Below are 11,695 nucleotides of genomic sequence, written 5' to 3'. Positions count from 1 at the left end.
AAGCTAATGGGAAACCCAAGGCGCGTTCAGGAGCGTTCAGGAAGATCCGCCGGACTTATGCAATTTATTGTTGATCGGGTATGTGGACTGTAGCCTGAAAAACCAATATGAATAGGTCGAAAGAATCATTGGCATGTAGGCTACCTGTGAAGAATAGAAAGTTTGCCGAGCGCCTGGCTCGCTAAAAGAAACAAAAGTAAAAGCAGTGCCGTGATCAAATGCAACTACCGGGACAACCTGCGCCCATTTCTTCTGTAGCTATAAATGCAAAGGACAGAAGTAGGAGGGGGAAGGATTTCCAAGATACAGTCAACCCAAGCAACACATCGGAGTCAATCCCGATCAGAATGATGGTGAACGTCCTGCTGTCGCTCCTACCATTACTGACAGGTAAAGTGCAGTAGTATTTCTTAAAAAAAGAATATATATATATATATATATATATATATATATATATATATATATATATATATATATATATATATATATATATATATATATATATATATATATATATATATTTAGTTATTTATTTAGTTATTTTGGGTTGTTTTTTTTTCTGTTCTTTTGTGGAGTGGCCCCGCTCCTGCCTCTGATCTGTCAGATAATCTGTAGAGGAAGCTAAAGTTTAGGATGGTGGTGAGGGGGCTTTTCAACCTCAATGACTGGTTAAGGATAAGGGTTCAAAAACCAGACACACCACTTGAAAACTGCAGAGGGCTGCATTCATCCCTCATCCTGTGCAGTCACAGGATAAGTGAATGTACGAGGAGCATGTCTGGTCATGCTCCTAACTGTCACATGAAATAAAACAGGGACGTCTATAAATAACAATGGATAGTTTATTGAATGTTAATTTGAAATCTGCTCCATCCAAAAGAAAAGCTGAATCAAGTTTGGCAATGTTATGCAAACATTTCAATTGAGGCTTTCTGGATGGCTGAGTCCCAAAAATCCTTTTAGACAGAAAAAAATAAATTAGAGGTGTTATGGAAAAATATCCCCTGATTACTCATACTTGAATGTTGTCATGTGGCTGTGCGTTAACTCGTTTGTATTCTCTTCAATAGAATTTGTTTACAAGAAATTTTAGACAATTAGTCATTAGTGACATATTAAAAGAAAATAACTTTCTTCTCCTGCATTTGAGTTTGTCTCTGGACAACTATCAGATTACAGCATCAATCTACTAATGAGCTTTCCATTTTCACCAAAGGTTCCTAAGGGCCAACAAACCAAATCAAATGTAGTTTTAACCAACAAACCAGCTAAAATCTGACTCTCTTTTGCAGGAGTATGTTCGCTGAGGCGCTTATCCATCAGGGCAGGCGAGATGGTGGTGCTGCGCTGCCCAGAGAAAAATCATGATAACACACATCTTTTATGGACCAGCCATGCCAGACAGAAGATGAATCTGACAAAAAGTCTGTCGACACAATCAGATGATCTGAGTCAGATGGATGTGCTGCTTCAGGGACGCAGCCTTGTGATTCTCAGGGCCTCTGTGAGCCATCAGGGGAACTATTCGTGCTCGGTTAGGTAAGATCCAAAACACTCCTGACCATCAGAATGACATTGTTGAATTACGAAAGAGACTCTCCCTATTTGAAACTAGCAAACATCAGGATTAAAAAAAACGGGCTGAACGGGCAGAAATAAGGGCTGGTCACCTTTGTCATCTGGATGCTGGATCAGATTAGCCTGGGAAGTGAAGCGGTTGTGGGTCCTGGGCTTCTAGTCATCGTGTGTTCCTCAGTTCCTCAGCATGCTGTCCTGCTGAGGAAGACCTCTCCTCTGAAAGGGAGCAGGTGATAGGTGGGAAGCATCGTCGCGTTTAGGTTGGGGTCACAACGTAGCCTCAGAATGAGCACTAGGAATCTAGGACTCAGAATTCCTCCTGTTGTCATAACCAGATGATCAGTGTTACTTATTACTGTCACTGGTTTGAATTCATTGCTCTCTGTGTTTATCTGTTAAATGGGCTCTCATATTTGGATGTGGGACAAAATAAGACATTTAGCGACCCCATGTGGAATGAGTTGTTAAGCCTGTAAAACTTCATAGTTCATGTTTAAATGGCACTTGGGTCATTACTTTAACAATGCCATTTGACCTACTTTTGCTTTAGGAGAAACCGAAATTCAAGTTAGTTTCACTTTCAGTCAGTCAGTCCTATCAATTGGCCATTCAAAAAAGTATTACTATATTTTTGTCAAAATGTGCAGTGTGCTTTTAATTGAAATGAGGATGAATCAATTAAATACAGTACTTAAATTTGACTTTACTTTTTCCTTTGCTACTCCACTGAAGATGTCATGATGACTGCAATGTGTAATCATGGGATGTGATGATTCTGTAGAACATTCCAGATTCATTTTGACCTTTTTTCAAACATTGTGCAATTCCTGTTTCGTTGGGGTGGTTCATTACTGCTGTGTTAGAGAAACGTTTAATAGCAAGAATGTTTTTTGCTGGGTAAAAAAAAAATGCTTGTAATGATAAGATATGGCTACTCAATGTATTTATTGAGAGCTCATAAAGATATTAGCTTAGTGTTTTATATAATACTGTGTGTTGTTCATTGGTGTGCTGAAAAAAAAAAACAATATTTAATCTCTTACTGATTTGTTAGTTTGTTCACTTACTAAGAAACAGTCTCTCTATACTATTAATGTAGAGACACATAACGTCAATCAAAAATTCACCATTCACATGAAGTTTTCAAACAAAATGTGTGTTTCTGTGAAATAAGTTTTTGATCCACAAGCAAATTATCACTTTTATAGATAGTCACAACCTTTGCTCATATTCAAAGGGGATTTTTGTCCACCTCCATTCACAGAAGCTCTCTAAACCCTTTAGGTTTTTCTGTGTCTGCTTGGCACCTCAAAGCTTCCCAGATCTTCTGCGGGATTGATGTCTGGAGCTGACTAGGCCACTCTGACCTCTGTGATTCTTCTCCAGCCCTTCTTTGTTGACTTTTCTGTTTGTTTTGGTCACATGCTTGATTACTCATTAACCATAATCAGCGTTCTTGCCTAAGTTTGTGATCAAAGTTTTACACATGGCTCTTTGTTGTGGTAAGGTTTTTATCATCACATGAAAACAAAAAAAAGGCGCAGGAGCCTCATGTTTCGTCATCTATGTGTCACTGAGGATTATGTTTTCTGAGTAACCCGTGGCGTTTCACTTCTTCTAACCACGGTTAGTTAAGTTGATGGTGTAGAACTCTGTTTTGGTCCCAAAACCTTCAGCATTTCCTCCCAAACCTCTGAATTACATAGAAGTTCACCAGCCAACCCGAGATAGGCCTGCACGGCCTAACACGTTTCAATTAGGAACATCTATAGTTGCTTAAAGTGATCACCTCTTACAGATTGAACAAATCAGTCTGTAGGACTCAGAATTGTGGCTCAGTTGTAGGGGAATCAAATTCTACGGTCACCAGGATGTTATGGAGTTTTTGAAAGATATTTTGACACATGGTGGCGGCAGCATCAGACTGTGGGAAGACTTTTCATTACCCACAACAGGGAGGCTGTTCAGAGTTGAAGGGGCGATGGAAAAAGTAACGGGGGGGGGGGGGGGGGGGGGGCAAGACTTTAAATTGATCTTCATAGATGCTCTCCAGCCAGTAGGAGCTTGAGCAATTTTACTGAACAATTGGCAAAACATGAATTAATTTTCAGGGTGTTTGAAAGACATTCAGCTGCGGCCAATAGTGGTTCTACAAAATATGACCTCAGGGTCTTTGTATCCAAACCCAAGACTTTTCAGATTTGATTTTGCAAAAACCTTGGAAAGTCCTGAATCTTTTCCTCCACTGCTCCACTTGGCATTTTTCCATCTCATCAAACCCGTATGAAATATGTTTGTAGTTGTGACATGAAATGGTTCACTAATGCTTTTGCAAGGCACTGTTATCAGCTTTATATAGACCTGACATCCTTGCTTTATTTACAGATGCTACAAAAGAGCTTCTTTGTCATATTGTTTTTTTGTTGTGACAGGAATGCCAGCAGCCAGTCATGGTTCAGTCTGACTGTGTACGAACCACACTCCAAGGAGTATGAAGAGAGGAATCGGTATTCTACAACATGCTACACACAAGAGTCCTGCACACTGTATTGTCCTACGGCCAACATCCCAGCTAAGGACACTCCTAATATCACAAGCAGAGGGATTACATGGCACAAGGTATTGAAACACAGATTTATGAATGAGGATAGCATGAGCCTATGAAGTTTGCATGAGATTTTCTTTCCTTTTCTTTGAAATACTTTATTTCAAGGCATGAAATTGTATGGCTATTTTTCCACATTTAAAGTTGTTTCTGAACTAATCTCCCATCTGGCAGGAGGGTGAGACATCAACAACATCGAATAACTTCCCAAGTGTGGTGGGAAAGGAGGGTGGCATCTATACGTGCATCAGATCTTTCTTATATAACAGTCATATTTATAATATGAGCTTCAGAGTGGTGCTGGACATCAAGCCAAGCAGTAAGAAAAATATATTTTGACGCATGTTTATGATCTTTGTATTCTAAATTATTTTTAACATTAAAATAAATGTTTTTGGGGAGCAGAACATGGACAGTCCAAGATCCTCTCACCGCAGCAAAATGATGTGTTCCTCATAGATCTAGGTGAGTTCTGGTCCGGTTTCATCCTCTGACATCGTCTTGGAAATGAATCAGTACTTCATGTTGTTTTAACTCTGTTTTCAGGGTCAACGGTGGTGATTGAGTGCAAAGCTGTTATGTATTCGGACTTTGACGAGGTGTTTTGGCTAAGTCAGGATGCATTCGTAGATACTAACGAGAGCCTACCTGTTTTCTACAATTCTTCAAGGTAAAGATTTTCTACATACCGTGGGTCCACGCTTGTGAAAGATACAACGCTTTGAAATTACAGCCAGCATTTCAACCACAAGTCACAGCTAACAACTTTGCTGCTTTTTCCATCATTTCGTTTCAATCCTTTCAGAACCAAATATATGGATGAAATAAATATGACAGCCTCTTTAGTCTTCAGAGACGTGTCGGAGGAGGATCTGTTGAAGAAATACACCTGTAAACTGGAATCTGATCACCAACGCTCAAGCTTTATCACCATCTCTCTGGCTGAAAAAGGTATGCCAGGTGTATATTTAGATGAAGACACTTTTCTTTATTAGACTACCACTGAACTGAAGTCATACTCAGGCTTATCATATTAAAAATCTTTGATATAACCTATTTTAATTAGTACATATGTTCCAATTTCTTACAGCTCGTCCAGTCTCTTTTTCCCTGTGTGTCTTTGTGGTCCTCTGCGTTTGTGCCATTGTTACTGTGGTTCTGATTGTTTTGCTGTCGCTGGCCTGTCGTGTCAGAAGGTCCAAATTTCGCAGTTGCAGGGTCTAAAATACTGTACACGAATCCACACAGCTTGTATAGAGCTCCAGACTTGTTTAGCACTAGAACAATGTATCACTGAAGACACAACTAAAAGACTCAAACATGAAGGAGTTCATCATTTTCTGACATAATTTAAACCACAAGCTTCTACCTCACTGCAAACTATATATATATATATATATATATATATATATATATATATATATATATATATATATATATATATATATATATATATATATATATATATATATATATATATGCTGCAATGATGTTACAGCATGTCTTTCTGATGTCTTTGTGTTCTTTCCACGAAATAAACCTTTCAATTGTTATTTCAAGATTATGTGGTAAATTTTACAATTATGATATATTTTATTTCACCCAGAACTGGATTCTCTTTTCTTATTATAATTATTAACTTCTATTATCTGTACAAATAATAAAAAACTAATAAATAAATGTATTCCGTTTCTAACTTTTTTCCATGTTGATGGCAGTCCCTTTTCAGTCTCAGTGTCAGTTTCTAAAGTATTTGTTTCTGTTTGTGTTTTTAATGCTTTCCTGGGGTAAGAAGGTAAGTGCAAGGTAAAATCTTACAGATTTGAATCACACAGATGATTCCAAAAATACATAAACTTAATTTAGCAAAATAGGCTGCGTAGTGTAGCCTGTTGCAACCATTAGTTTTCACCCAGTACAATAATAGCAAAAACTAACACCATCACCCTGTTGTTTTTTTCTCCACAGTAACAATCAGAAGGCATACATGAGGAATATAAAAAATGTATCACATAAAAATGTAAGAACATTAGATGTAATCATATAAAAGACACAGACATGACAAGATTTAACCAAATAAAAAGCATTGCTTTGATTTTACGATACAGCTAACATTGTTCACTTGGTTTGTGCTTAAACATAAATAATTTATTGTGTTTCCCTCATGAACCTAAAATGTTGATTCTCGTTAGATTCATGACCTATGACTGATGTTCTGTTTGCAAAAACAACTGCTTCACAGCTCAAGTTGGTGTTAATTGAAGTAATTCAGTATTTGTAACAAAAATGGCCACTGTTTTGAAGTGCTGCACTGAAAAAAATTACTGAATGAATAAAGCATAAACACATAAAAAAAATTCACTACTATGAATCAGTTCATGCTGCACTGCTTTTCCAGCTTGCAATAACCATTGCTGACCACCTGGTGGTGATAGAATATCAACATTGTCAGCACTGGATAGAAACAACTTTTTTTTTTTTTTTCTGGATAGGATTTAAATTGACACTAACATCCATCCATCCATCCATCCATCCATCCATCCACCTTAGACCGATCGACAGTCTATCACATTGTAATCAAAGAAAAATAATATTTTTTTGTTGTTGATGTTTTTCATATTTTGGTTTAAAATAAAATCGGATCACCTGATCCTTTTTTTTTGGGTCTCTTAAGTTGGTTTATTGACATTGTGAACAAATTATTTTATATGGTAACAACCATAGGTGGTCCAAGGCTGAATGGGGTCCTAAACAAAGCTTTATTCAGGGGAACTTTCTACTGGTATCAGTCAGCTCCACTAACAACTCCTTAATATTCCATCCATCCATTATCTATGCACGCTTATCCCTCATGGGGTCGCGAGTGGTGCTGGTACCTTCATATTGTTCATGTTTAAATGTTTATACACCTGACAATTAAGCAGCTATATTTTGTTCTTTAACATTTATTAGAATCTAACAGAATGGAACTTGACCTCCGTCATTGTTCTTTATTCTCTAGATAAATTACAACATTGTAAAAAATTTCAATATTTTGTGTCAATCAATTCAGAAAGTGAAACTCATTTATTATATAGATTGATTACACATTAAGTGAAATATCCCAAGGCTTAATTTTGCAATCTTGTGTTTTGTAATTTTGATGATATTTAAGTTTACAGACAATAAAAACCCAGCAATTATGTGTCTCAGAAAATTAGAATAGGATATATTTAATTTGTAACTCACCCCAAGACCAACTTTTTTGCAGGTGAACTGTATTACCTGGACCTCTCCATGCAGCTTTTCAGTAGAACAAGGGTTTAACTTTAGGTGCTCTAACATTTCCTGGTAGAACATAACGATGACAAAGTACCCCATATAATCAATTGCATCATCACTGACTGTGAAAACTTCCCACTGGACTTCAAGCAACTTGGATTCGGTGCCTCTCTTCCTCCAGACCTCTGGGACTCTGGGACCTTGATTTTCAAATGAAATGGTATCTTTAAGTTCATATGAATAGAGGACCTTCAACCGCTGTGCAACACTCCAGTTATTTTTTTTTCCTTAAGATCCTTGTATCTCATGTGTAGGACTTATCTGTGCATTGTGGCTCTTTATGCACTGACTCCAGCATCAGTTCACTCCTTGTCAAGCTTCTTAAAAGGATTTTACTTTACATTCTTTTCAAAGCTGTAGTTATCCCTATTGGCAGTGCACACTTTTTCCTTCCAATCAATTTTATATATAAATATACTTGGATACAGCACTGTGTGAACAACCAGCTTCTTTAGCAACTACCTTTTCTGGCTTATCCTCATTGTGGAGGGTGCCGATGACTTGTCTTCTGGACCTCTGTCCAGTCAGTAGTCTTCCATGTGATTATGTAGCCTACTAACTGAGAGACCATTAATAGGCTCAGGAAACCTTTGCAGACGTTTTAAAAAAAATGGCTGATTAGGGCGTAACACTGTGGGATTCCAATATTTAACTTTTTACAATATTCAGACGTTCCGTGACACTAAACTTTAGGTTTTCACTATCTGTGAAACACAATCATCAAAATTCCAAGATATAAAGGCTTGACATTTTTCATTCTATGTGTGATGAAACTATTGTTGTGCCAGTTCAGACGTGACAGAAAGCGGTAACGGACTACGTTACCCATGATGCAATGTGGTCAAAATGGCCACCAACTCATGTGGTCAAAATGGCCACCAACTCCCATCACGCAACACGGCAAAATGGCCGCCGATCAAGGAAACGGCATCAATTCGGGACGTAACGGACTGCGTTACCCATGATGCAATGTGGTCAAAATGGCCACCAACTCCCATCACGCAACACGGCAAAATGGCCGCCGATCAAGATAAGGTTGCTATAGTGATGGCTATAAAAGCCGATCACACACGATGAGCTTCCTTCTTCCCTGGCTTTTAGCCAACCCGAGAAGACACGCACAGCTGATTCCCACGCCACGTGTTCGATTGCTCGCTGGACCGAGATTTTTCGACGCAACAGTTATTCCCTGCTTTATAACAGGAGGTCGACTTAAATAAGTACTTTTAAATTCCCTCTGATCAAAAGACTGAGAGACGCCGCATCTCCCACTGATCGAAGAGGACCCCGCTTTGTCTGGCCAACAAAGCGACCGAACCCGGAGGAAGAAACGAAGCAGCTTCTTCCCCGTCCCGCTGCAGCCTGTGGACAACTGCGCTCGTCGAAGCGCGTCCAGAAAGCCACACTCGGAGCGTTCCGGACCAGCTCCGAGGCACCTCAAAGTAACGGACTCTCCCCTTTCATTTCTGTCTCACCAACAGGGTGTTTAGAAGTGCCTGGGCAGGCGTAGAACTTTGTAGGTGTTGGTTAATGCTTTTATTCCACGACGAAGTTGGAATTATTTTGCTGAACATTTTCTTTGTATGTGCATGTATTTTACAATTGATTTTGCTGTGTTGATTTGTGATCCATCAAGAACCCCGCCGTGGGTTACCGATTTATCTCTTTTCATCTTCTTCCCTGCTTCCCCCCTCTCTCTCTTTTCGCTCCTTATCAGTTTAATTTCTTTGTCCGAGCTCAAGTCGCGGGCTTTGCTTTAAACTCCTAGTTAGCCCCCCCCTCTCGAAACGAGGCATTGTCCCATCAGCGTAAGCGTGGTTACGTTATTAGGACCTCCCCTCATACGTCATCGTAGCAGCCATCTTGGGAGGGTCACGTGTATCTGGACTGTAGGTAGCTTAGCTGAACTAGCTTTGTGTAAGACATCAAAGCGTCCAGTGAGATTCCCGAAGCTGTTCTGTCTGTCAATGCTGATACGTGAAATGCCGATGTTTCGAGGGCGGTGTTAAACAACTTTGAGTTAAGTTAAGATCTGCTAACCGCTCATTTTAATCCATTGTTTATTTTTGTTTTGTTCTTTATTTCCACATATATATTTTGCATGTTTTAGTTTAGTAATGAGTAAGAATTCCAAAGTTGTTTGAATCAGAGAATTACTGTAACAGGGAATTGCTTTTGGTTCAATAAAACCAACCACTGCGGAATAGACATTGTTTTGTGTTCAGTCCAATTCACAGTTGCCTGGGTATTCAGAAATCAGAGCTAACCTCCTTTGGAGTTAACATCTGACATTAATACAGAGACAATATCATTGGATGGTGATAAGGAATAAGGATTTAAACTCTAATTGCAGTTACATTGGGGTTCTCACAGCCTGCTGGATAAACCTGGTCGGTTAACAGTCCGACCTGATCATTTATTCCAGCATAAATGAGTTCATAACAGAAAGTTAACTAATGCATTAGTGGTATAAATACTTATAAGCTTATAGCTAACATCACCACCATTTGAACTATATTTGTTATAGCGAAATTTTGAGTTGAATGATTTATTATTTAAATTATAATACCAAATTATAATTAATAATAATAATAAGCATATTCAACCAGCTTATGGCATAGCATAAATTGGCTTTTCCCGGTGTGGGCTGGAGTCTACTTATTGGCGTTCCTTTAGACTAAATCGAATAACCAGCAACTTATGAATTGAATGAACACAATCCATATTCCAGCATTTTGACTGCTCACCTTGCCAAAAGGACTATTCAGTCATAATTGATTAAGGAGGTATCATTACTAAATATATACGTGTTTGTGGTGGTTTGAGGTTGTTAACCTGAGGTTTGAATATTGATTTCTGGACTGGAAGTCAGCTAGATTGAAATACACAGCAGCCAGCGTCTGCTACTTGTCAATCGGAGTCTGTGTCGTGTTCTGCTTTGAAAAGAGAGACCCTGCCTCCATCTGGTGGCCAGGATAGGTAGTTGCAGTCACGGTTTTAAAGACGGCTTAGATCGCTCAGTGTCCCGGAGGGACAGTTTTGAAAGTCAGTTTCTTTAAACTTACCTTACGGTTCCGCCCTTTTGTCTTCTTTAATTTTATTTTATTCATATATATTTTTTTTTTTTTCCTCCTTTATCCCCTTCTGCTCACCATAAGTGGTCAAAATTGAGCTGTGATTTTGAAACTAAGGTTGCAATTTAGCGGTTTTTAACTGTCATTCTTTGCCACCTCTGAAGCTCCAAAACACTGCTATTTTCCACACATGTGTAGAGCACCTGTTCTGAAATAACTTACATCACAAACAAAGCCACAGCTTTATCACTTAATTACTGGCCGAAAGGTTAGTGGTCCATGTCACTCAAAGTTAATTTTCTCAAAGTTAAACAAGCATATTAACCGTTCCTAAAACTAAGGAGTTGTAAGTCGCAGGGTTGATTTTCCCCTGTGCAGCCTAATTAAACGCACGTATTTGAACCCACTTACTGCAGTTAAGTGCCAGTCATAGTGCGTGTTTGCTGTTAACAGTTAAAGTGAAGCCACTTAACAGTTGTTGTTAGCAGTTGTTGTTTAGCGCTGAGCTAAACTTAAGTGTATGCGTTGTTACCTAGTGCTAAGCTAGAATACAGCGTTGTTATTTGTTGTCTGTTGTTTAGCGCTGAGCTAAACTACAGGTTGTTACCTGTTGTGTTGTTATCCATAGCTGACAAAGAATGGATAGTAGCGGTTCTTCAGCTGAAGGAGCTGAAGGTCCAAACCATTCCATTGGAATGGAGGCCCAGGATGTCATTAGCTCACTGCTTAAAATGACACCGGACGAACAAACCCGTCTGAATCAGTTTAGCATAGAAGACTGTGAGAGGAGAATTCAGGAATTGGTGGAGGAGGTCCAGAGAAAACCTAAACATAGATTGGTAGCAGATGTTTTGGGTGAATTAACTGCGTTATACCACCGAAGGTTAACGCTAGAGACCGATCTGCGTAACAGAGAGGTTGAGATACGGATCGCAGCTGAGGAAAGAGTTAGGGAGCTAGAACAGAGAAGTGTTCAGGGCAGCTGTCATCCCACAGAGGAGCGAGAGGAGGATCGCATTAGCTTGCAGACAGAAGGATCTGAGTGTGAGAACTCCAAAGGAAAACATGGAGATCACACCTGGAGGACATTGGATGAACTGGGCCCCCAGACACCTTC

The 11,695-nt window shown here is 39.1% G+C and overlaps 1 protein-coding gene across 1 annotated transcript; it reads left to right on the top strand.

Annotated features, from left to right (window-relative positions):
• The first annotated feature begins 12 nt into the window (after nt 1–12).
• LOC118556105 lies at nt 13–6,174 on the top strand. The gene is made up of 8 exons (XM_036136101.1): nt 13–390; nt 1,293–1,539; nt 4,011–4,197; nt 4,358–4,502; nt 4,589–4,648; nt 4,730–4,853; nt 4,989–5,134; nt 6,152–6,174. The coding sequence occupies exons 1-8, from the start codon at nt 219–221 to the stop codon at nt 6,172–6,174; spliced, it is 1,104 nt and encodes a 367-aa protein (XP_035991994.1). The 5' UTR covers nt 13–218.
• Nucleotides 6,175–11,695: the final 5,521 nt, after the last annotated feature.

The sequence above is a fragment of the Fundulus heteroclitus genome, chromosome 4, assembly GCF_011125445.2.
Source record: "Fundulus heteroclitus isolate FHET01 chromosome 4, MU-UCD_Fhet_4.1, whole genome shotgun sequence".
NCBI classification, from domain to species: Eukaryota; Metazoa; Chordata; class Actinopteri; order Cyprinodontiformes; family Fundulidae; genus Fundulus; species Fundulus heteroclitus.
The sequence above is the reverse complement of the archived record's forward strand: the minus strand, read 5'-3'. Positions and strand labels throughout refer to the sequence as shown.

Bases quoted from the DNA above. Each gene is read 5' to 3' on its own strand.
- LOC118556105 (XM_036136101.1), top strand. From the start codon at position 219: ATGCAACTACCGGGACAACCTGCGCCCATTTCTTCTGTAGCTATAAAT. The intron at 4,198-4,357 runs GTATTGAAACAC...CCCATCTGGCAG, and splicing joins GAGGGATTACATGGCACAAG to GAGGGTGAGACATCAACAAC. The intron at 4,649-4,729 runs GTGAGTTCTGGT...CTCTGTTTTCAG, and splicing joins TGTGTTCCTCATAGATCTAG to GGTCAACGGTGGTGATTGAG.